Source organism: Bemisia tabaci, chromosome 10, assembly GCF_918797505.1.
Source record: "Bemisia tabaci chromosome 10, PGI_BMITA_v3".
In the NCBI taxonomy this organism is placed as follows: domain Eukaryota; kingdom Metazoa; phylum Arthropoda; class Insecta; order Hemiptera; family Aleyrodidae; genus Bemisia; species Bemisia tabaci.
In genome coordinates, this window is record NC_092802.1 from 39,215,115 (window position 1) to 39,241,540 (window position 26,426).

At 40.2% G+C, this 26,426-nt stretch overlaps 1 protein-coding gene across 2 annotated transcripts in view; it reads left to right on the forward strand.

Annotated features, from left to right (window-relative positions):
• The window catches only part of Sh (Potassium voltage-gated channel protein Shaker), a 513,106-nt gene that overhangs the window by 428,759 nt on the left and 57,921 nt on the right, over positions 1-26,426 (forward strand). For both annotated transcript variants that reach the window (XM_072305153.1, XM_072305152.1), the window contains exon 3: positions 12,957-13,222. In XM_072305153.1, the coding sequence (XP_072161254.1) occupies positions 12,957-13,222 (266 nt within the window). The remainder of the gene's footprint in view (positions 1-12,956; positions 13,223-26,426) is intronic.

A 26,426-nucleotide genomic window follows, 5' to 3' on the forward strand; every position in this document is an offset into this window, starting at 1 on the left:
ATTAAAAGCTATTGAAATTTGGTTTTTTGCGTCAGTTTTAGCGTAAAAATGCCAAAATTTTAAGGGGTTGAACTTGATTTCTTTTTATTTTTTTAAAAGCTTGGAACGCTCTCTTGTTAGAGTTAACACTAAGAAATGGCCCGAACTGTACTTAAAAAGGTATATCGACGGTGTAAGTCAACAATCACACATCTCGTTTACGGTGTCTGAAAATCTCTGCCTCTATGTTATTTTTGTAAAGGAGAACAAATTGACATCATTCCTTGAATTTTTTGCAGAATTTTCTTCGCACAGAGTAGAAAAATCACAGCAGTTTTACAGAATTGCCGTTGAGTAGTTTTCGTGAAACCACCTTCATTGTTGTTAGGATCACAAACAATTTGTTTCGTTGTATTTTTCACTCTTAAAAAAATCAAAACACAAGGGAAACTCGCTAAACCCGCTTTCAAACTTTTCAAGAAAGCTCAAGATCAACATTTTCACAAATTTGCAAATCTATTTTATTTCTGTTCAAATGGTAATGTCAAAATATTATTAATATGTTTACTTTAAGCAAAACACTTTATCGGGAACGATTTGGTAATCTCCAATCGTTCATACAACCCTTTTCCACACCACAGCAGTGCAGGCGCCAAGCGAGGACGGAATCCCATCAGGCATTGAAAATTTTGATTGTCATGTTTCAAACTTTGAAAGGGGACGGGTAGGGGTGGGGGGGGGGGGGGAAATAGATTCAAACTCGCTAAAGGCCCGCTACAATCGTGCCAGGTATCGCCTGCACCGCCTTATTGCCAAATCCCCTTAAAAATATCGATTTTCCTCACAAAATTCAGCATATCATCATGGAAATTTGGCAAGTTGACGATAGTGCTGCACCAAGCGCCCCTCCCTCGAGGGGTGGCGGGGAGAGGGCGCCATCCGCCCCGCGCATTATTTCAATTAAAAAGCAGTAGTCGGCTTCCCCCCCCCCCGCCTGCGGGCCCCCCGCGAGTTTTCCCCAGTCCCCCCGTGGTGCCCCCTTCTCGTCTTATTCGATACTCATCCGCGCGCTTTCCTTGAGATTTCCCTTCGATCCAATTTAACGGCGAGGCTCGGTGTTGTCGAAATTTGCACCCTCTGCGCCGATTACTGAAATGGATCACTAGACAAGGTACGAATTTCAGCATTTTGATACATGTTTCGTAACTAAAATTTCACGTTAAACACGATGCTTACTACAAAAATTACCGCAATCAACTCCTGACGAAGATATTTAATTATTCTTGATGCGTGAATTCAAACCACCCGCTCAAGAAAACTCAATGCTCTACGTGATTCACATCGCGCGCCAAACGTTATCATGACAGTCTCTGCGACATAAAAATCTGGCAACCTCGATCTTGACACTTTGGCTCAGCTATAGCAAATTACTCCCATTTTGAAAAACACATGGTGGGGAATGAACATTGCTCTATTGAGAAGCTTGCTGAAATCGATGTAGTGCACGATTTGACTCACGTAGAGCTTTAAGTTTCTCGTGAGCGGGCAGTTCAAATTCCTCGTAACCATCGTGAATTAAAAATGTTAATATCTCCGTTAGGAGTTGGTCTCAGCAATTTTCGTTGCGCGAATCGTGTGCTACGTGAAATTCTGATCAAGATACATGTATCAGAATGCTTAAATTCGTACCTTGTCTAGTGGTCCATTGGTAGACAAGGCTATGCTTTCGTGCTGAGGAAAAACGCCGTATGAGCCTTCAGGCGTTACCAAATTCCCTCTTGCAAATCACTAATTTTCAGGGAAATGTTTGAATATTTTTTTGCCAATTTCTCAGATAATTTTGTTTGTAACTTGATCTGAAGTGTATGAAAATTTCAAGGAAAAATATTCATAATTTTTCTCAGAAATAAACATTTTATCGAAGAAAATTTGGCAACCCTCGATTGCTCATGCGGCGTTCTTCCCCAGCACGGCAGTATGGGCGAAGAAGGCGAACGGAAGATACAGCGATCCTATTGGTTGAAATTGAAATGGGTGGTTGTAACAGACTTGGGGGGAGAATTTTGGACAGACTAAATCGTCAACTTCTGGCCAAAGAATCACAAGCGCCGTGCGACGTTTCAAAATTTCCGCCGTCATTTTATTTTTTTACAGAGAAATTTTTCGGACAGCTTTGTTGAAAAATGTCTCTGTAAAAAAATAAAATAGCAGAAATTTTAAAACTTTGCATGGCGCTTGTATTACTTTGGCCGGAATGTGATGATATAACTTACTTTTTTGAATGGGACATAGTTACAGGGTGTCTACCGTCAGTAGAAACTACAGAATCGGGAAATTCGATGTCATCAGGAAAATATCAGAAAAATCGGTAATGGACCGGGGATTCCAAGTGCTACAAGCATTTTTTAAATATTTGAGTCAGTTTATTGACTATTTCAATTCAGTAAATCATCGTATGAGTTTCAATTTAGTCTCAAAATGTCAGGAAATTTTAGATGAAATAACAGGAAAAATCAGAAAACTATCAGGAGAATCGAAAATAAAATTTTAGTAGACACCCTGATACAGGGACGACACTATAATATTCTGTCATGTCTGTTTTACATGAGATAAAGATGCAGCCCACTGTGGTGTGATTATTGAAATTATTAGGCCAAGCGATGGACGAAGAGGAAAATGAGAAGAGAAGCATCTCAAATCCTACCAAGGAATCTTGGCATATCCATCTTTTCTTTCGTTCCTTCCACTATCCTCGGACGTTTTGATGTTGAAAATTAAAAATTATGGAGAACGAACAAAATTTGCTCAAGTCGTAGAACCCTCGACTACTGAACATGGATGGCTCGACTTGGTTGGCCGACGATATTTTTCAGGGCATAGCTTCCGCTGCGGAACTCAATAATAGTCCTAAAATGGTCGAACAAGCACAAGAATAATTTCAAGTCAGGCTAATGGTCAATGAAAGTCGTGGCCGGCCGTAAAATTCAAAATTATGCTCGCAAAACAATCACTGATTAAACGCCAAGTGTTTCCAACCCTCGACCTCATTTAACGAGGTGCCTCTCATGGCTGCCAGATCATCAGGTATTTTCCGTAACTCAACACATAGGTATACGTTTCTTACGAAGAGAAGTTCCTGAACTTGGATAGGGCAATGAGTAGTGCAATTAGTCAGTTGCGCTTGTCACAGAATCCTGTTTTGATGCTTGAATCTTAGATCAGCTAGGAATCATTAGATCGGTCCAAACAGCAACTTCCTACAAGAAAGATTTTTTGGGGTAAACAGAGGAAATCGACAAGCCCAGCGTGCATGGAGGCTACTTCCATTTAAATCTTCCGTCACATTCTTACGGCGCAATGATACAACTATATGAACTCTCCGGAATGCGTGAGGTATCACGCCGCATTTGAAGGCGTTTTCAAATCAGCCAAGTTCCGATACCCGGATTATTGTTTTGCATAGTTCATATTCTCTTGTTATATTTCGTGCCACTTGTTTATTTTCAATCCTCGTAGAAAAATCACCCATTTGTAAATACAATTCTAGCTGAAACGCACTTCAGCTATGCATTCACCACTGCAAAAATTACGCAGATACATGTTTCAGTTTGGTATGGTCGTTGCCTTTTATAATCACAAATTGCATCAGATGCAGAGGTACACTTTCAGCGGTCGCCTTAACAATATCTGAATTATCCCTGAATAGTTTGTCTAGCTTGGTCCTCTACAAATCCTCTCTGAAGCTCGACAAATTGCTGTAATGTACTTTAATTTACACCACCTTTACGAAATAACCATTAACCGTTCGGGAAGAACGGAAGACGCATAATCGATTTTTTTTTCCCGTTATCGATGGTAACTTCTGTGGTCCGCCGAAAATTTCCCGCTTCATGCACGGATACCAGATAATTTGACCTCATTTTATAACAAGGAACTTCCAATCCCGACTTATTTCAGGAACAGCGTGTTTGCCGTTAGTTTTCCTGTGTTTAAGTTGTTTTTAGGGATATGTCAAAAATAGTAATTCCCCTTGCAGAATTTGGTCTAATGAACCTATAGGAAAAATAGACCGCGATTTGCAGAAAGGAACCAAGCCACAACAGACATTACCAAATTCAACTGGGCATTTTAATTTTTTACAAGAAAAGTTTGTGCGTATTCCCTTGAAAATTTTAAGAAACTTGCTTTGTACTGTACAGAAAATTCACGAAAATTTCCCCAAAAATCTGCACAACCGTTTTCTTGTCGAAAATTAGATTGCCCAGTTAAATTTCGCAATAACTGATGTGACATAGTTCCTTTCTGCTTAACGCGGTCCAAATATACTTCCACTTGAGGCATTCATTAAGGACTTTGAATTTGTTTGCGTTGATACCCTTGATTGTCCCTGAAATTTTTTTCGGTATCCCTCGGAAGATCTTGGACATTTCTGGATTTCACGGATCAAAGCTCTTCAAGAGCCCTTGATTTTGATTCTAAAAAACACTCACGAGCCCTGACTTTTAACATGATCTAATATCAAACAGAAATCATCAACCGCACCTGACCCTCAACGGAATTAACCTGCCACTCATCCCTGCCTTGCTAGACGCTGAAACAGCATAATAATTACACTGACGATGCTTTGAAATAATGGACTCCACACTCGATCCACTAAAATATGCATGATCTAAATTACCCAAACATCCTTTTCATCCACAATCTTCCTTCTCTCTTTACAAATAAACCCTACGTTTTGCTCCCTCCAGAACACCGACGAAGAATCACGTAAATGGAGATGTTGCATGTGTGAGGAATTTGCGATTTGACTACTGATTCTTTTGTAAAAGTTTGCGAGAAACACGATGGTGCCACTAGTTTTCTCTGAAATTAACTCCCAAGCTCAAAAAATACTCTCAAGTTGAGGCCAAAATGGAGGGGATATCCCACGCTATCCTGAGAGTTCACCTCTACATCAAGACAAACTCTCCATGCAAAGATAGGGAGCAAATACATTGACAGGGCTGCCACTTTTTTGGGGACTCCAAAACTGAAAACACGGCAACCCTGCTAATCAGTGGTCAAATCGCAAATTCCTCACACCCACAACATCTTCATTCCGCCGAAAATACCTGTGGACACGTGGTTCTGTGTGGGTTCCTGCATTGCTATATAAGGAAGAACGGCGTTTGCACCTTTAGACGTTGCTAAATTTTTCTTGACAAAGTACCAATTTTAGGGCAAATTTGCGAATATTTCTCGTACAGTTTTTCAGAGGATTACATTCTCAAATTAATGTGCAGTATCTGAAAATTTCAAAGAAAAATATTCATAAATTTTCTGAAAAATTAATGTTTAAATGCGGGTAATTTGGCAACATCCGAATGTTCATACGGCATTTTTCCTCAGCACGGCAGCTTTCCAGCCGGTTCTGGAAGGCGCAAAGTTAGCGAATGGCTCTCCAAGGCATCAGTTTGGCAGAAAGTTAAGCTTCCGCTTTGAAGCTCTCGCGGAAAATAAGAAAGCATGACTGTGGAGCCTTCCCCCCACTCCTCCATCCCGACGTGGAAAAAAAGGCATTGTAATAGGACTTGCAACTTGCGCCACTTCACTTTGGGTGCCCGTTTAATCCTCTATTTCTCTCTTAGCCCTTTCTCTCCCTTTTCGGCGCGGATTTTTGCGCCGTGAATAAAGCTTTGAGATTTGTTAACAACTGGCGCTTTTCCCTTTTCCCGCGGCCAAAATGAGATTTTCCGCCTGGGTTCCTTTCAATTCAACTGGATTTCCACTGCAATCTTGAATTTTCCGAACACTTTGCTCCGGACTTGGGTGCCAAAGTTCGATAAATGGACCGTATTTAGCAGAAAGTAACCGAGGCCACATCAACTATTGCCAAAAATTGGAAGGTTAAATTTTTTGAACGGATTCCTCTGACATTTTTAAGGAATTTGCCTCGCACTAACACTGGTCCATTGTTGTCTTGGTCACCTGCAAAATGAGGAACAATTTCATAATGGAGCATTTGCATGCAAAATTTGTATTGCTTCATATGAAAGTGCTTAAAGAGCTGATTTCACAGTATTTTTTATACTTTTTTCTGTTATGGGAAATAGTGTTAAAATATATTTAAAAGTGAGAAAATGCACCGCCTAGTGACGTAATCTGAAGGCATTTTCCATTTAAACACACGTATTATAGGAGATTAGATCATTTCGTCGAATCTTGTCCAATAATTGTTCAATCCATGAATCAAGGGTATCCTTGTGTTCAGTTCACTCAGTAGTTTCTACTTAACCACGAAATTCATCAAATTTGCAGACACCTGCGCCGAAAAAAAAAGATGCTGATTTAACATTCTGGATGTAAAAAAGTGTGCGAGAACTCACAAAACGCTGAATTAACCGCCACAGCAGTTAGTTTTACATCTTGACATTGCTAAAGTAACTGCTGTGGCGGTTAATTCAGCATTTTGTGAGTTTTTGCACCTTTTTTTTACATCCAGAATGTTAAATCAGCATCCTACTTTTTCGGTGTGCAAATCCTCTATTTATTCCGAAGCGAAAACCGACATGAATTAATGTCGGCAACGATGGTTCCTCCGCACTTAATAACAATTCCAACTTGCCCCGCCGCGCGTTGCGCCGTAATAATTAACCCTCTCCCCTTTCCCAGCTTCCATTTCTATCGATTGCTGCTGCAGCGGTGCGTTGTGAAATACGCCCCGAGGATACGCTCTTCCGTGACACCGCGCGTTGTCGAAGCTAATTCAATCTCGCCGTGCTGAAACGATCGTCATCCGAAAACCATGATTGGAGAGTGGTAATCCAAAACGTAATAATCGCCATCAGGACCTTATTTTCTTATGATGCTTCACGACAAGAGGGAAGGGCCAAGAATCGGTCAAAATGTTATTCTTAAACGGCCCCTACGATGTGAAAGCATGGTTCCTGGACCTGAAAACGCCAGTTGTCGAGAATCCGCAGCAGGCTGGTAGACAAAGTTATAGACAAAGAAGACAAAAGGGATATGCAAGGGTCCTATGCATTTTGCATCGGGAAATTTCCCCCGAATTTTTATGTTACTTTTCGGTCAAAATCGTAGGCCATTACAGCAAAACTGAGGAAAACCGCCGTATGAACATTCGAGAGGTGCCAAATTTCCGCGTATAAAACATGTATTTTTGAGGAGAGTTATGAAAGTTTTCTTCTCATATTTTCGGATGATTAGGATGTACTTAGAAAGAAAATTCTCTGAAAAATTGAATGGAAAATGTTTACGAGTTTTCCTGAAAATTCGTATCTAATCGAAGTGAATTTGGCAGTCGACGAAGGTTCATACGGCGTTTTGTCTTAGTACGTTAGAATAGATGCATGTCAAATCAGAGAACAGTTGTGCAAGCCTAGAGATACCAGTGGGTCGCTGAACGTACTCTGAATTTCCTGATCGATGACTGATTTTCCCGATATTTTCCTGATGGCATAAACTTCCCTAATATTTTTGGTCTGACGGTTTTTATTGACGGTGGACAACCTGAAGGACTTTCAATACTACGCTTGTGTCGTGTCGAATGACCCTGAAGGACCAACAGTCGGCATTGATGGACAAGGGTATTAGACAAGAAAGAATAAGAGAAAATGGCACTGCAATGGTTGTATTTCAAAAGTAATGTTTGCACACTAAGTGAGATATCAGTGCGGAGTCCCTATAGTATGTTGTCTCCGGTTGGTTAATCAATCAATTTAAGGCGAAAGGTTAGAGAAAAAACACGAATGGAAAATATAACGATTCTATCGGGTGAGACGGATTGTTCTTATCGAATAAAAAGGAGAATGATGGACTAACTATAGGTTCCTTTGTGGTTTGGTTGTGGGGTGATTATTGAAATTGAAAGACAAAGCAATAGACAAAGGAAACACAGAGGAAATGGAGCGACCTCATCGTTGGAAGCGGTTGATCACAATGGGCAAAGTAGGTGGGCAACCTACGAGAGACCCTCTAGTTACTTATTCCATCATATCCCCTTTACTTTACATCAACCACCCGTTCCAATCAGTAGGATCGCTCCATTTCTTCTTTATGTATCTTTTTGTCTATCAATTTAAAAAATCAGCCCGCTGATAACGCTCATTATTTTCCCAATTTCAATCCTCAATCGAGGAGTTCCTCACAACGGCGCTTCAAGTTTAGGAAAAGATGTGTCTTGAAAGATTGAGTACTTTCTACTTAGAGCATTTTCAATATTTGTTTAGTTCCTGAGGGCCTCTCTCCTTCTGGTCGTTCAACTCCTTGCGGAAGAAAGTGATGAACCTTGCCCCTGTGAATTAGAGGGTAGGCACTCATTCAGGCAACGTCGCGGAAAATAGAAGGGTTGGAGAGGAAACATTTTAAGAGAGGCGCGTAGAAAGGACATTAGGGGTGAAAGAACGAATTTGTTTTTCCTCGTTGTTTTCTTCAACTCATTTTTTACCACTGCCTCTCATCCGGCCCTCTTCTCCTCTAGTTATGAGTGGCGCAGCGTGGTTTGCGATGTATCGATTGATCTGCCACTTAAACTTATGGAAAAAGATCGACAAACAGGGTGTTTGCAGCAAACACCTTAATAATCGATTCTTTACCATAGCTTCAAATGGGGAATTATCGATACTCGATGACCCTCCTCTCCTCTAGTTGTAGATTAAGGTCTCGCAAGAAATCGACCCATAATAATCTGTTTTCTGAAGCAAATACTTACGTACTTGCTTCCGTGCTCACAACCAAGAAAATTACCAGATAGTGAGAGATTTAAGTGCCTGTAAGATAATGTTGTCACATTGTAAGGGAGCTTTAATGCTTTTGGAGTTCTTCGCAGTATAATGGAGAATTTTCACGTAAGAATTACGTTGGTTCATCTGAGAGAGCTTAATGAGCTAAGTTCGCAGTATTTTTTGTAATTTTTCCTAAAATGGAAAATTGTAGAAAGTTGAAATTGAGAAAATGTACAGCTTTCTCATGTCATTAAGCAGTATTTCCCGCTTAACCACCTATATTTTAGCAGATTCGATCAGTTGATCATATATCCTCCAATAATTCTTCAATTTAAAAACCAAAACGTATTTTTGATCAGACTGGACCCATAATTTTTTACACGCCTACAATTATTTTTTGGAACTTTTTAAAACGTTTTGGACAAATTTCAGTCTTGTCTATTAACAGCGGTGTATGTATATAAAGTTGTGAATCGCTGAAATTTTTGAGACATAAAATCCATCCAACTCTGGTACCTTTTCTTCTAGTACCTGGTCTTCAATCGACAGTTCAATAAGCTGAATCAAAAATAGTTTCAAATTATTAAAACCTTTTGAAAAGTAGTGAAATCAAATTCTATATTGATTCTTTGCAAGTTTTGCACTCAAAGTTGGTTCGTTTCAGCTATCGACTCACTTCACAGTTCAATCCAAAAGTTAATCTAATCTGAGGATGGTGTCTATGGTGTGTTTTGACGGTGGAAAGTCAAGAGTTGGTGAAAAAGCAATATAACCTGTCCCAACTTGAAGTTTGTACGTCCAGAGTCTCCGGAGATACCGTCTACTGAAATATAAAGTAGATCACGTCACCCATCACCACGTCAATATACGATAGCTTAATTTCTACCAACTTGATTCCATCAACTATGCATGTAGGGCAATCAATGGAAGTTTCATTCATCATTGATTTATGGAAGTAAAGTGGGCGAAACCGCTAATGCGATCGTGACAGACGCGGAGGATGACGTCACTCGTTGTGTTTTCCAGAGGGGAACATTCCTATTAATATTGGATTCAAACTTGGCACTTGAATGAATTGTATTATTCTTCGCTGCTCCATAGGTTTTAACCTTTGGAGCCAAAATCTATTAACCGCAACCCTCGTCAGTGCTGCCATTTTCCGGAATTTATTCCAAATTTTGGAACTTTTTTCAATTTCTCGGAATCTTCAAAATTCCCGGAACTTCCGGCCATTTTCGGAATTTTCTCGGAATCTCTGGGTTTTTTTGTCAGTTTGGCAGATTACTTGGTCAAATTTGATGATTTCTTTTATCAAATTTGACGACTTTCAGAACTAAATCGGGGAGTTGCACGCCTGGGGCGAGCACGTTGGAATTTCTTCCCGGAACCCCAGAATTTTAGGTAAAATAAAATGGCCGCACTGCGTTTTGTGACCAATTCAAGCATCAGAAGTATAACTATATGAAAAATTGGACCACTGATTGCAATTAGGAACTATAATTCTGGCGGATTCATCCGCACGAAAAAAAAAACTTAGCGCTGAGCTCCAACATTTCAGGTAAAAACAGGGCCGGATTAAGGGGGTGGGAAATGAATTAAGTATGAATCGGTTTTACGTTAAGAAACCGTCTCTGAATTACGCAAAAAGTTACCATTTTTTTCTTTTTAGACCCCTTCCCCCGTTAAGCAACCCTTGATATTACGATTAGAATCCTGAGTTTCAATCCTTAAAAATCCTTGATTTCAAGTCTTTGTCATGAACCTTGTATAATATAAATTAATTAGCGAACCAAATTTTTAGAAACTTCATGAGTTCCTTCAAGTATTTTGCCGAGTTCAGAGGAATGGGTTTTCCTTTATATATTTTTTTTTTCAGTCATTGCGCTCAATCAATACAGTGGCGAGGCGTGAGTGATCGATTATCGATATTTCCCCCATTTGAAGCTATGGTGAAGATCGATTTTTAAGGTGTTCGCTGCAAACACCCTGTTTATCGATCCTTTTCCATTGGTTTTAATGGCAGATCGATCGATATATCGCAAATCACGCAACGCCACTGATTACTATGTCTATAACTACAATCCATCACTTATCTGACGTTAGAGCCCATCCTCATTCTAAACGAGTTCTGAAAAGCATGACGTTCTATAGATATTAGGACTCAACTCAAAAAGCAGTTCATTACATCATGAAAACAACAAATTCCGCGAAAACAGCTTGTAATAGAGTGCTTTCTCCGCTAAACGGCTGACTTCATGAATTATGCAATAACGCTTACTCCACGTCTGTTTTATAAAATGTGCAGTATTCATTCTTTTCCAGCTAAATTCAAAGTATGACCGTATTTCGGGAATTTATCTCTGATTATTTCCGTGGAATTCAAATGAGCTCGTTTGGCAAAACACTGAGAAACTTTTTATTTGGAGTGTGAGTTTTTTCCTTTCGAAGAAACTCCGATGGTGTTTTGAAGTAATCCGTTTTTCAGAATGTTTATAGTCACTTCGCAACCGTGTTCATCGTGACTTCCTGACGCATTTTATTATATCAAAAATCACTTATCGACCAAGACGATCAGGATTCATTAGCAAGACGACCGCATCCTTTGCATTGTTACGTTCTCATCGAGCCTGGTGGAAGAAAATTGATTTTTCAAAATTCGAGGACTTTAGTGTTTTTTGGAGAAAGTAGAACGTATCAATAGAAACGCCAAATCCTTGAAAAGTCACTCGTGGACATTTTTTTCCCGTAAGAAAGGCTGAATTCGAAAATAATATGTGGTTTTGATTTCCCATGTTGTATTTAACAGGACTAGCACTCAGGGGAAAATGATGGACTAACAATAGGGTCTCTCGTGGGTTGCTATTAGTTTTCTCTCATCTCTTGAAGACAATTTTTAAATAAATTAACTGCATCTATGACATGACTTCAAGACTTACAGAAAAGTACAATAGCTTTTCTTTCATTCTTTAGTCGCCTTCAATTATGTCTGCAGCAGTTGTTGTTACGGATATGTTGTGCTCGCTGGTTTTAGCTCAGTACATACTCGACTCTCTGAAGGCGTTTTATGTGCGCAAGTAGAGCACTCTTTTGGAAATCTAACGAAGTAGGGATCGAACGATTCATTCAATCTCTACTTTTGTCGTTCTCCAACAGGGTGCGCTACTTACGCACAAAAAACGCCTTCAGAAATCCAAGTATGTAATGATCTAAAATGAGCACGCGCAACATATTCATAAGAGCAATTGCTGCAGACGCAGTTGAAGACGAATTTAAAAAAAAAAAAAAAAAAAAAAAAAAAAACCGTATAGTTCACGTTGAAATTCTATTCAACTAATATCCCATTGGTGGGTGCAGGGGGTTGCAATGGACAAAGGGGGTAAGTAATAAACTAACAAACAGCAGCCCACCAGAGACCCTACAGTTAGTCCATAATTTCTCCTCAGTCTATAATAACAACTCGTTTCAACCAATAAGATCGCTTCATTTTCCCTTTATCCTCTTTGCCAATCGCTGCGTGTATCAATTGGACGTATTTCTGTCAAACGGAACTAAGCGCCATAGGGTGAGGAAGGTAGAGGAGGGCTTGGATTGGCGGCGAAACCAAGCGTCGGGCTCATTCCGTCCTATACTCGCAATGCTTTTCCATGGCGCTTAGGTCCGTTTGACAGAACGCGCTATCCGGCATTCTAAATTCCTCTAAAGGAACTCAAATTGGCGCTTAGTTCCGTTTGACAGAAATACATCCAATTTCAACAATTAGCTCCCTGTTGCACGGAGAAAAAAAAACTCGTGCGTGAGACCCGAAGTTTAGGTCATATGAATCTCTGAAGTTTTCGGATTGAGCATCTGAACACTTTAGGTCTAGCTGCCGAGGTTAGGATCACACATCTGCAACTTCACTTCTTACATCTGAAGTACTTCAGATATGAGAACTGAAGTTTTTCGGATGGGAGAACCGAAGTTTTTCGGATGTGAAAACCGAAGTACTTCAGTGTAAGAACTGACGTTTCAGATGTGTGATCCAAACCTCAGCAGCTGGACCTAAAGTGTTCAGATGCTCAATCCGAAAACTTCAGAGATCCATATGACCTAAACTTCGGGTCCCACGCACGAAATTTGTTTCTTCGTGTGGACTGATCCGTCAGACTGATTTAATGGGATAATATGTTGGACAGATGTGTTAGGCTGATGTGTTGGACTGATTTGTTGAAATTGACATGTTGAACTGATGTGTTTGACTGACTTTGTTGGCAGGTGAGTGGTCTGCGGTTCGAGACGCAGCTGCGGACGCTGAACCAGTTCCCGGAGACGCTTCTGGGGGACCCGGCCCGGCGGATCCGCTACTTCGATCCGCTGCGCAACGAGTATTTTTTCGACCGGAACCGCCCGAGCTTCGACGCCATCTTGTATTACTACCAGAGCGGTGGCCGGCTCCGGCGCCCAGTCAACGTTCCCCTCGATGTGTTCTCAGAGGAAATCAAATTCTACGAACTGGGTGAACTCGCTACCAACAAGTTTAGGTGAGTACCCCCGACACTTCTATCTTCCTTTCTTCCTTCCTTCCTCCCTTCCTTCCTTCCTTCCTTCCTTCCTTCCTTCCTTCCTTCCTTCCTTCCTTCCTTCCTTCAAAATTTAACCTTTCCTCTCAACCCTTTGTATTTTTAGTGATATTTCCATGTAAATTTATTATTGTTACTGCCCTCTTTAGAGGTGTAAATGGCCTTAGATGCTAAAGCACCGCTTTAAAATAAAATTATTTTACTACTACTACTACCTTCCTTCCTTCCTTGGCCTTAGATGCTAAAGCACCGCTTTAAAATAAAATTATTTTACTACTACCTTCCTTCCTTCCTTCCTTCTCTTCCTTCCTTCCATGATATTTCCATGTAAATTTATTACTGTTACTGCCTTCTTTAGAGGTGTAAATGGCCTTAGATGCTAAAGCACCGCTTTAAAATAAAATTATTTTACTACTACCTTCCCTTCCTTCCTTCCTTCCTTCCTTCCTTCCTTCCCTTCCTCTTCCATGATATTTCCATGTAAATTTATTACTGTTACTGCCTTTTTTAGAGGTGTAAATGGTCTTAGATGCTAAAGCACCGCTTTAAAATAAAATTATTTTACTACTACTACCTTCCTTCCTTCCTTCCTTCCTTCCACACTCAAGGAGTTTCGGGACCGTCATGTTAAAAGGATCAAATGTTTTAAAAAACGAATTTTCGAAAAGTACCAGACTAGGCCAAAGGTTAAAATATGAAATTTTAGAAAAACTCACCAGTCAGAGAATTTTAACAATCCGACGCGTTTCGACCATTAAGGCCATCATCAGGGACGCATCCCTACACTGAGAAAAAAATCTCGGTGTATTTACTAAGAAAAGGGTAAAATTACCAAGAATTCAGGGTTCTATTTGATCCCAATTTTTTCTTGGTAAAATTACCATTTATGGACTTGGTAATTTTACCGAGAAATCTCGGTAAAATTTTTGACTTTCTCGGTAATTTTACTAGACCCCGGTAAAAACGCCAATATTTTTTATCGATTGTGGTAGAATTACCGAGATAAAATGGCAAAGTTCCCGTGAATTGATCACCAATAAAAGTGATATTCTTACCTGAAAAGAATAGTAAAAATACCGGTTTCTAGGTAAGCTTACCAGTCTGTCGATAATTAAAATTATCAATAATTGGTAAAAAAAAGTTAGATGGTAAAGGTACCAACGGACCTTCGTAAAAACGCCTAGAATTTTTTTCAGTGCGATGATGACTTTAATGGTCGAAACGAGGCGGATTGTTAAAATTCTCTGACTAGTAAGTTTCTTAAAATTCTATATTTTAATGTTAAAAGAATGGTGGAAGAGAGGCTGCCAAAAGAGATGCTTGATTGGGTTCCTCCTGGGAGGAGACGAAGGGGATGCCCAATGGAAGGGTGCCGACAAGGGGTTTTAGAAGAGATGAGGGAGTGCCAACTCCGTGATGGGTTTAGGGAGGACCGAGTTTTGTGCCGTTTAGGCGTCGTTGCAGCGTGCCAGAGAGCGCTGTATGAGAGCGACTCTTATGTACATATATAGAAGTTACGGGTCATGTAGACAAACCGTATACGATCCGGACTCAGACACCGAAAGTTCCATGTGCTAGGAATGTACTTCCGTGTTAAGGAAGAACGCCGTATGATCCTTCATACGTTGCCGAATTTCCTTTTATAGATCATGAAATTTGGGGAAATCCATAAATATTTTCCTCCAATTTTTCAGAGTTTTTTTCTTGTAGTTTGCTCTAAAAAGTGTGAAAATTTCAAGGAAAAATATCCATAACATTCTTCAAAAATACTTTTTTTCTGAGAGGAAACTGGACAGCATTCGAATGCTCATGCGGCGTTTTTCCATAACATGAGAGAGAAGCTGTAACTGCTCCGGGTTCGGTGGCGGATGTCTGGAATAACGGGTGCACCCGGAAATTCCGGCATCTGAACCCGGAACCGACAGTATATCTTCGTAGCTCATTTAGTGTGCCAGCATTTTCATCCAGTGCTGTTCGTTCCAAAATTCAAGTTTTTAACATATTCTAAGTCTGACCCTCGCGGAAAAATTAAATTGCTGATTTAACAATTTAATTGCTAAAAAAATGACTGCAATGGTTCAATGTTGATTTTACAAAAAAAAATGCTACTTTAACCACCCGGTAATGTAGCATCGCGTCCATGATATTGGACTCCATGATCACCTATATAATGTCCGGTTGCTCATCACGTCCAAGATCTTTGACTCCATGCTCACTTTAATGAGGGATAGTTTTTTAGAAAAATCGAAGTGAGCATAGCGTCCAAAATTGTGGGATGCAGGTATTCTCTGACAACACATGAGCATATGGTCCAAAAATTTATTCAGACAATTTTTGTGAAATAAAGACGTAAAAAAGTGTTTTCGTAAAAAATTGTGCATTGGTTAGGTTAGGTAGGTTAGGTTAGGTTAGGTTAGGTTAGGTTAGGTTAGGATAGGTTAGGTTAGGTTAGGTTAGGTTAGGTTAGGTTAGGTCGGGTTCAAGTTAGATTAGATAAGAGAGGTATACGATTTTCGATCATGATGAACTATAAAACTAAAAAAAGTCTACTTGCTATGGACTCCATGCTCAAGCGAAGAAGTGAGAAGTTCAGCGATGAGCATGGAGTCCAAAATCTTGGACGAGATGAGCAGGCAAATAAATCAAGATTGAGCATGGAGTCCAATATCATGGACACGATGCTACATAATCAACCACCCTCGTGGTTAAATTAGCTTACAATAGTGGTTAGTGTAGCATTTTTTTGTCGTAAAATCTACGTTGAAATACCACAGTCACTTTTTTTAGCAACTGAATTGTTAAATCAATTTAATTTTTCCGTGCTCCTCCCTATCAAACATGAACCATTACCATGAACAACGCTGTCGAGAATCCATTTCTCAAGAAATTATTTGCATTGAACGGATTTCGATGTCGAAATGACGTCCGTTTGACAAGTATCGAGTCCTCTTTTCCGGTTTATTTATTTTAGTTATCCACGAACACCAGTTTTCAAGAGTGTTTACATAGCTTTGACGCAATAACAGTGGCTTTCAGGTCGAGATTTCTTACACAGATGTGAAGAGGCCGTGGTAGACCTACCTCAACACTTCAACTTGAAACAATAGGCATTTCTTAGAACATGATAACAGCATTACAAGGGAAAAATTGATACTCACGTTCTATGATATCCTCGAGTGCTTTCATGCTTTCATATTCAGGGTTGGCTCTTTAGCTGGTCAAATTGTAGGGCCTTTCTAGCTAGGGTTTGCGTTGAAATTTGATAAAATGCCTAATTTTGACTAATTACGGGCGACAGATCTACCAGTTCTGTAGGATAATATTCTTTAAGGAGTATCCTTCAAAAATAATAATGTGACGAAATAAACATCAAAATTTGCGTTTTTTATTACCTCATGTTTCTGAGACTTGTCCCAATGTGCAACGCCGCGTTGCTGGTTTACTACCGACTACTGTGCTAAGGAAGGACGTCGTATGAACATTTGAGAGTTGCTAAATTTTTCCGAATAAAACGAGTATTTTTGAGGAAAGGTATGGAAATTTTCCCTTGAAATTTTCAGATACTTTAGATTAAATTGCGGCAAAACTTGCCTGATAATTTTGAAGAAAAATACAATTTTCCCACTAAATTTGTTTTTTATTGAGGGAAATAAGGCAAATTCCTACGGATAATACGGCGTTCTTCCTTAGCATGGCAGTATAGGTGGCTGAGCAACCCTTAGATGTCCACTTATTCCCGATACCCGAGGGTTCTCCTTCAACCCCCATCTGATACCTGATTTTAATGAGACACCGCGACCATGCGGCACAAGTATGCAGCTCCTGCAAACAAATCGGATGCAACCAGAGATACCTCGATACGTGGAGGCCCTTATCTATCATCTGAGATATTAATTATTCTGGGTCTTATCCCCGTATTCGCGCCTATCGGACCTCGAGCGAGAAGGACCCTTCAGGAGTGTAGATCTCAGCACTGTCGTGCTCAGGAAGAACGCCGTATGAGCCTCCAGATGTGCCAATTTTCCTATTTTTGAGGAAAGTCATGATTATTCTTCCTTTACATTTTCAGAATCTTTCGGTGAAGTTGCGAGCAAAGGTATCTGAACAATTATTCATAAGAACAAAGCACAAAAACATAGCCCGAATATACGAATAAAGAGGAGATTTAATTAAAATATGGGTAAATAAGGCTAAAAGATTATTAAAACACTAAAACACAGGACGTTTCGAGCTGTTACCAGCTCATTTTCAGTAATGAGCTGGTTCTGAAAATGAGCTGGTAACAGCTCGAAACGTCCTGTGTTTTAGTGTTTTAATAATCTTTTAGCCTTATTTACCCATATTTTAATTAAATCTCCTCTTTATTATTCATAAGTTTATCAGGAAATTTGCGATTTATCAAAGGAAATTTGGCAACGCATAATCATAATCTTTACGACAATAAATCAGAGAGTGGCAATCCTTTCCATGTATAATCCGCCGTCTCGCAGTGGAAAGAACGTAATTACATTTTAAAATTGCGAAATTCTCAGGCGAGGAATTCATTTTTATCAAAATAATTTTTGGCGTTATCTAATTGCAAACTTTCCTAAGTTTTTCTGTGACAGCCGTTAAGAATCAGAAAAATTGTGAACGTAATTTGCACGGCTATTCTCGCGGAAAATCGAATGGTTCATGTCGATTTGCCAACCTTCGCCCGGGAAACGACAACTAAAGCATTCGAGCCTCGCCGAGAATGAATCATTCATAATGGTTCGTAATATAGGGAGACAGCGTCACCACCTTGCCAAAATCATTACCGACATGAAAATTATTCTCCCAAAACTTCCCTTTTCGTTTAAATCCATCGTGGATGTGATTAAGGTGATTCGATGGACGCCATATTTTGTGTCAGAACGGCATGCGATATATCGCATCAATAGGTTCCATTATTTCAGCTACTCGTCATTTTTCTCCAATTTTGAGATCGCAATTCTGTTGTCAGGAGACTAAAGCAGTCACTTACCAATTTTAACAAAGAAATTCAACGTAATAAAGGCGTGGTTTTTTCAGAGAGAAAACATCGCATTCGAGTGCAGTTTCGATATCAGTATCGAATGCGATGTTTTCTCTCTGAAAAAACCACGCCTTTATTACGTTGAATTTCTTTGTTAAAATTGGTAAGTGACTGCTTTAGTCTCCTGAAAACAGAATTGCGATCTCAAAATTGGAGAAAAATGACGAGTAGCTGAAATAATGGAACCAATTGATGCGATATATCGCATGCCGTTCTGACACAAAATATGGCGTCCATCGAATCACCTTAAGAGAGGAACGCACAGTTTGGCAACCACACTAGCGCACTCTACAGAGAGGCGAGGGAACGAGGGGGTGGGGTGTGCAAATCTGAGCGAGAAAGTAAAGACAAAATGATTGGATTCGCGCCAGCCGTGGGACCGTGAAAATAAATGCACAACGTTCACCGAGAAGTGTCCATCTTCAGCGTAGGATGAGCCACTGTAACGATTCAGTCTTATGGAATCCAAGGCTCACGTTGGAAACGAGTTGGATTCCTTTCTCTCTCTACTCCGTCCAAATTAGAGATAGCGCACATATGCTTGCCACGGCGCACGGTGGATCGAGTCAACGGGAGAGGTTGAACATGAAATTTCAGGCTAAAAACCAAGGTAGATTTACACAGGCATGGAAAAGTTGAAAATTTCCCATGAGCCTCAGTACGTGTCACATGACTACGTGACGTAGGTTAAGGGGCCCGTTTTTTAATTAAATTACAATCATTAACATTCAAACGTTTGTGCGTTTAAACGTTAAAATTAATATCGCATTATCAAAATTGTGCAAAAAATCCCACAAAATTTTGACAAACGATAAACCGAACATAATAAATCAAAATAATCAAAACATTCAAAATGGCTGACGTTAAGGGGCCGCTGGAGAGCCAATCAGAGGCCAGTTGTTAAGTTCTGTCCATACCTTTGTAAATCTACCTTGGCTAAAAACCGAAAATTTTGATGTTAATCAAGTCACATTTTAAATGGACCACTAGACAAGGTAAAAATTTAAGCAATCTGATACATGTTTCTCAATCAGAATTTCACGTAGAGCACAATTCGCGCAACGAAAATTACTGGAACCAACTCCTAACGGAGATATTAACATTTTAATTTCACATTGGTTAAGAGGAATTTGAACTGCCCGCTCACAAGAAACTCAAAGCTGTACGTGAGTCAAATCGCGCACTACAACGGTTTCAGCAAGCTTCTCAATCGAGCAATGTTCATTTACCACCATGTGTTGTTCCAACTATAAGCAATTTGCTATAGCTGAGCCAAAGTGCCAAGATTGAGGTTGCCAGATTTTTATATCGCAGAGACTGTCACGATAAACGTTTAGCGCGATGTGTATCACGTAGAGCATTGAGTTTTCATGAGCGGGTGGTTTGAATTCACGCATCAAGAATTATTGAATACCTTCGTAAGGAGTTGATTTCGGTAATTTTCGTTGTGCGCATCGTGTTCTACGTGAAATTTTGGCTAAGAAGCATGTATCAGAATGCTGAAATTCGTACCTTGTCTAGTGGTCCATTGTAAGATGTGCGTGCTTCGTGAAGGCATTTTCACGAGGAAACAGACGGGACCACTTTTAAAACTTCAAACTTCGGTAAAAACGGAGTTACAAGCATTTCAAGTTTCTGCATTTTATCCGACATTTTCAATTGACTCGGTTCACAGTGCGGCGCCACATTATTCAGTACACAGAAGCGTGAGCTATTGATATTTTCTCATTCAAAGCTATGGGAAAGAATCGATTATCAAGGTATATTCTGACGATCGATTATTTTACATAGGTTTAAATGGCAGATACATCGATTCATCGTGAAGCACTACGCGGAGTGACGAAGCGTGAATCATAGGCTATCGACATTTTGCCGTTTTAAGCCATCATTATGGTACAGGGTACATTCTGATAATTGATCATTTTCTGTGGGTTTCATTGGCAGATAGATCGATTAAGCACTAAGCATGACACAATTTGGCAACGCGTGAACCATTGGCTATCGATATTTTTCCATTTGAAGCTATGGTAAAGAATCGATTATTAAGATGTACCTTGATAATCGATCCTTTTTCACTGGTTCAAATGGGAGATAATCTATTCAACGCTAAACTCGATACGCCGAACAGTGGATCGAATTAATTATTGAGGTCGGACATTAATTTTTTGACTAAAACTACAACTTTTCATGTTTATTTTGTCACATTTTAAGTTTCAAGGAGTGCTTTAAAAAGAAAATTTTACGAGGAAACCAATGAAACCACTTATAAAACCTCAAAGTATTTTATAAACGGAGTTATAAGCGTTTAAAGTTTCCAAATTATGTCCGACCTGTCCTACTGGCTCGATCCACTGTGCGCCGCTGGCCACATCGCGTATATCAGGATGCAATCCTACGTAGATAAGCCGTTTCGGCAATCGGTGACAAAGTTACGAGTCGGAAATTCTAGGATTTTTTCAGATTTTTTTCAAACGTCGATTTTTGTAAAAAGTTTTTTTTTTTTTAACTATGAGCGCATCATCTAACTGAAACCAAACCATGGTTAAAATGTGTCCTAAAGCCTCCTGAATAACATACCAAAAGCTCGTTTTAGTTAGACGATGCGCTCGGTGTCAAAAAAGCCTTGGAGTGATAGAAAAACACGAATTTTCGCCAAGATACGCCTGCAGACCTATGTTTAGGCAACCACTTAACACGTATCCAGTGGCCTATGGGCTAAATCATGATTATTTCCGTAAACTACATTGAGTCAACTTGGGAAACCCGCATAAATTTCCAGATTCTAGGAGGGGGCCAAAAAAGGCCCTTATCGATACCCCTCCTTTAATAAGTGAGAAACGAAATTTTATAAAATGTTTTATCATAATGGACTTGTGGTGATCCCCCCCCCTTCTACACGAAGTTTCAATAATATTTTACCTAAAACACTCTCCGTGCAACGAAAATTACTGCGATCAACATTTCGTCACCTTTGCCCCAAAGTACCACAAGCGCGTTTCGATGCAAAAAAATACCCGCCGCCATTTTACTTTTTTACAGAGAAATTTTTGGTTGAATCTCTTTGAAAATTTCACTGAGTTCTCTTTGTGCTGTCGATAACAGTCAGTAAAATTTTCAAACAGATTCAACCAAAAACTTCTCTGTAACAAAATAAAATGGCGGCGGACATATTTAAACATCGCTCGGTGCTTGTGATTTTTTGGGCGGAAGGCGACGATTTCAGGTCATCCTGGTCATTCTATACTACTAATCAAAATTTCAGACAAGTCCACTGAAAAAAAATTCTCGGCGTTTTTTCCAAGGTCCGTTGGTACCTTTACCATCTCACTTTTTTTACCAACTATTGGTAATTTTACCAAGACAGACTGATAAGCTTACCTAAAAACCGGTATTTTTACTGTTTTTTTTTCAGGTAAGAATACCACTTTTATTGGTAATCAATTCCCGGTAACTTTGCCATTTTATCTCGGTAATTCTACCACAGTCGATAAAAAATATTGGCGTTTTTACCGGGGTCCAGTAAAATTACCGAGAAAGTCAATAATTTTACCGAGATTTCTCGGTAAAATTACCTATTCCATAAATGGTAATTTTACCAAGAAAAAACTGGGATAAAATAGAACCCTGAGTTCTTGGTAATTTTACCCTTTTCTTAGTAAATACACCGAGATTTTTTTTTCAGTGTCGGATGCGGTATCAATCCATCCCGTTCAAGCGACTGTTAAAAATTTATAGTTTTTCCCCTCTGGGCATCATTTCACACTAACTTGTCACAGCGGGATCCAACTCCCAGACACGCCGCGCGCCGCGAGAGAAAATTTATTGGCATCATCCAGTGTCCGCGGAATGTATTGAACGGTGATGGCGGAAAAATGCTTCAAACAAAGTTGTATAACTCCCCCTTCCCCCTGCCTTTGGCCTCCTTGATCCTCTCTGACTCCTGTCAGCTCGGAGTGAAGTCTCCCCTTGAGCTACAAACTTCAATTTCGTCTAGTTTGTTCCGGGGAATTTTCTCCTTTCAAACAAAAACTAGGTTCTAATAAAAGGCGCTTTGATCTGATCGATAAGATATTTTCAACTTTAATACCTCTTCGAGGTACTTCCCGGAATCTGACGTCCTCGATTCATCTTGAGCGTGGCGGCAGTCGCAACTTCATCCCGGCTCTCCGCAGCCAATCAACTTGAATTGTGCGGCTTTTGGGAAAAGTAATTAATTTGGTTGACATTTAGGGACTGTGCTACGGACAGAGTTAGTCTGCTTTAAGTGCTGCAATCAGTGGCGTGGCGTGACTATATCCGGTAGGCGTTCGGTAGGAGTGTTAACTTTAGGGGGGGGGGGGGTCAGAAAGGTTCACTCCTCTTCCTTAAAGGGGGGTTCGGGGGGCCTCCCCCGGAAACTTTTTAAAAAATGAAGCCGCAAGAACACGATTTTAACCCTTTCTGGTGAAAATTGTGCCGGTAAATTGTCATTGAAATTTTGTTCTTTTTACAGATCGGTTTCCTGTAATTTATATTGTTAAATGATAACGTATTTCCGCAACACGCACCTGCAGAGAGAGGTGGGTGCGGCCCGCAGGCGCAAGGGGGGAAGCGGAGGGCGAATCGCGGCATAGAGGAAATTCGGCGGTTCGCAAACCCCTGCGGACCACCGCTATAGGAAACAGCTGGACTGATGAGCGGCTCTCCTCTCTCGTTCTTTTCCCCTCCCTTTTCTCTCTGCTGTGTTCCCTCCGCGAGCGCGGTCCGCACTTGTCTCCGAACCCAATGCTCACGCTCCGCTCTGCGCTGCGCGCCGGTGCCTCTCCTCTTTCGTGTACCCTTTGCCCCTTCATCATTGCACCCAGGTTCTCTCTCCTCACCGTACGCAGATCATCCAGGTTCGGTAGCCGGTGAGGACCACGCGTCAAAGGATTTTCTCTCTCCGCCGCGCCACATGCCGCTGTCGGAGCCAAGCGCCCGATACTTATTTGCGATCTACTATTCTGTATTCCTCGAGTTATTATATATTGCTTCCCACATTCTTAGCCATAATTTATTAATTGTTTCAAAATATTTTAGGGTGTTCGGCGAACACTGCGAACCTATGGACGCCACGCCACTGGCTGCAATATCCGGTTTGAATTTCAGGGACACGTCAAGGCACGATGGATAAATCAGTTCTTTAAAAATTGATGGAGAAACTGCAAAACTGGGCATATTGATTACCGCCTTTTAAAATTGTCGATTCCTTTTTATCGCATTGTCGAGGCAGGGATTTGGCTCATCGTTATCTTCCGGCCAAAGTTTCACAAACGCCATGCGACATTTCAAAATATTCGCCGCCATTTTATTTTTTTACAGAGACATTTTTCCACGAAGCTGTCCGACAATTTCACTGAATTTCCTTTGTGCTACCTACAGATTTCCGTGAAATTTTCAAACAGATTCAACCAAAAATTTCTCTGTAAAAAAACAAAATGGCGTCGGAAATTTTTAAATCGTCATCTTCCAGGCAAAGTATCACAAGCGCCATGCGACGTTTAAAAATTTCCGCCGCCATTTTATTTCTTTACTGAGAAATTGTTGGTTGAATCTGTTTGGAAATTTCACTAAATTTTATCGGCAGCACAAAGAAAATTCAGTGAAATTTTCGGACAGCTTCGTTGAGCAATTTCTCTGTAAAAAAATAAAATGGCGGCGGAAATTTTTAAACGTCGCATGGCGCTTGTGATACTTTGCCTGGAAGGTGACGAAATGTCGCATGGCGCTTGTGATACTTTGGCCGGAATGTGACGATATCCTTATGACATATTTTTAAGAGGATAGGCTTGAAAAGGCAACGCGGGGACAGTAAAATTTCGTTCATCGCAAAGTACAATGCATAAGCACAGAAACCACTATTCGAACTCTACCGCGCCCATTTTGCCTACTCGGATACTTGAAGGCGAAATCTCACTCTGTCGACTTTCGACGAGCAAAGGCGGGCTTTTTTAAAGTAATGTAGTCAGGTCGTTGGAGGCCAGAAAGATAATCTCACACTATCTTTACTAACAATATATTTAGGTAAATTCAATCAGTATAAACTATATCGCGAATCGTATTTTCCGCGGAAGTCAGTTGAAAAAACATAATGAGAATGCTTAAATTCGCACCTTTTGTCTCCTGGTCCATTCTACTTGTCTCGATCACGGTATGATGGTTTGATCCACATTTTTCTACATGCGGACTACATTTTGCAATTAGCAACTGAAATCTCTGGCTCATATATGAAAACACTTATATGCACATGGGGAAATTCAACAGTACATACGTTGTTTCTAAACTGATTGTGAGTCAGACTTTGCAACTTCTAACTGCAAAATGAAGTCAAACCCACCCTGGTCAGTTGTTCAAACCCGCACAGTTAAACAAGTTCGTGTTTAGTGATACTTTATGTTACTCTGTGTTACTTTATTTGTATGTCAGAGCAACCCAAGGACTTGATAGCCCAAACAAATCTTGTGTTACAGCGACCAAGACCATAGGTTATTCTAAGACATCGTGGAATTAAGGCAGTGTCCTCAGCGAAACTTATGTACTCTTATTTTCGATGACTAGAGAATTTAATTACCACCGATGCGATCTAGATTCAATCCTAAAAGTCCCCGTGTATTTTATAAGACGGTCACAGATATTCAACACAAAGATTTGGTTCTTCAATCCTAGGCTTAGGTCGATTTGGCACAGGACAAACTAACACACAAAATTTAACCAACAACTATGTTACTTCGTGTTTCCTTCCCCAAAGAACACACAAAAACAATTGGTTACTTTTTCTTACTGTGTAAAATCTGCAAACATCGAATTCATTAAGTGTAGGTTTTATCGAATGCCCTGCTCTATCATCGCCATCTCCTGTATGGACCACTAGACAAGGTGCGAAGTTAAGCATTCTAATAAATAAATTTTATCCAAAATTTCACGAAGTAAATGATTTGCGCAACAAAAATAACTGGAATTAACACCTAGTTAAGATATTTAATGTTTCTTGACGCGTGCATTCAAACTCCCTGCTCACGAGAACGCAATAATCTACGTGAGTTAAATCGCGCACCAAACGTTATCATGACAGTCTCATGCTGTATGAAAATCACGCATGCAGATACGATACGATACGATACGATACAGAAGAGCGCCTTCAACTCAGTGCGTAATCTTAATGCAAAATTCTGATACCACTATTCGTGCGCCACGACAGTCATTTTGCATACCCGGCTAATTGAAGGAAAATCATTGGTCCAGGCAACAGGGAACGAATTTCAGAAATGTGATACGTGTTTTTTAGGGGATAAAACCTCCGGGGGTGCCCCACCTGGCATCCAAGAGGACCAGCCCATCAGGGGCTGCCCCACCTGACCACCAAGGAACCCAACCCTTGGGGTGCTCCCCCTGGCATCCAAAGAGCCCAACCCCCGGGGGCTGCCCTACCTGACCACCAAGGAACCCAACCCTTGGGGTGCTCCCCCTGGCATCCAAAAGCCCAACCTCTAGAGCACGTAGGGTATTTTGATACTTGTAACCGGGCAATTCTAATTAACCGTTACTAATATAAAATAAAGAAGTTAATATCTCACATAGAAGTTTATTTCTGTTCTTTTTGAAGCGTGATTTTTTTTACTTGCAATTCTGGTGAAGAAACATGATTACACATTCCCGACATTCTTACCTTATTTGGTGGTCCGTTGTATAAGTCTCTCGTGTGGTTATGTGTTTAACTACAGTATTTGAATCAGTGAGTTCGAAAACACACCAACTCGGGTTTTTTTCAATTTTCACTTTTTTACGGTTTAGTAACACTTATGGATAGAACAATGCATCCGCATCTTTACGCAAAAGGAAGTTTCGAAATTGCAATTGGAGGTGCTTGAAACAGCGACGGGAAAAGGGAAAAATCGAAGTATTTCATTGGAAATACCAATTTTTGGCTATTTTAAGGGAAACGGGTGACCATCAGATTTTGCGGTTTTCTTTTTTTCGGTTCAGTATACCTTGCACCAACAAGTTATATAAATATTCAATCGTCATTCATGTCGAAAAATATACATTTTTCAGGGCAGACTATGAAAAATCAGTATTTGAAAGTCGGTGAGA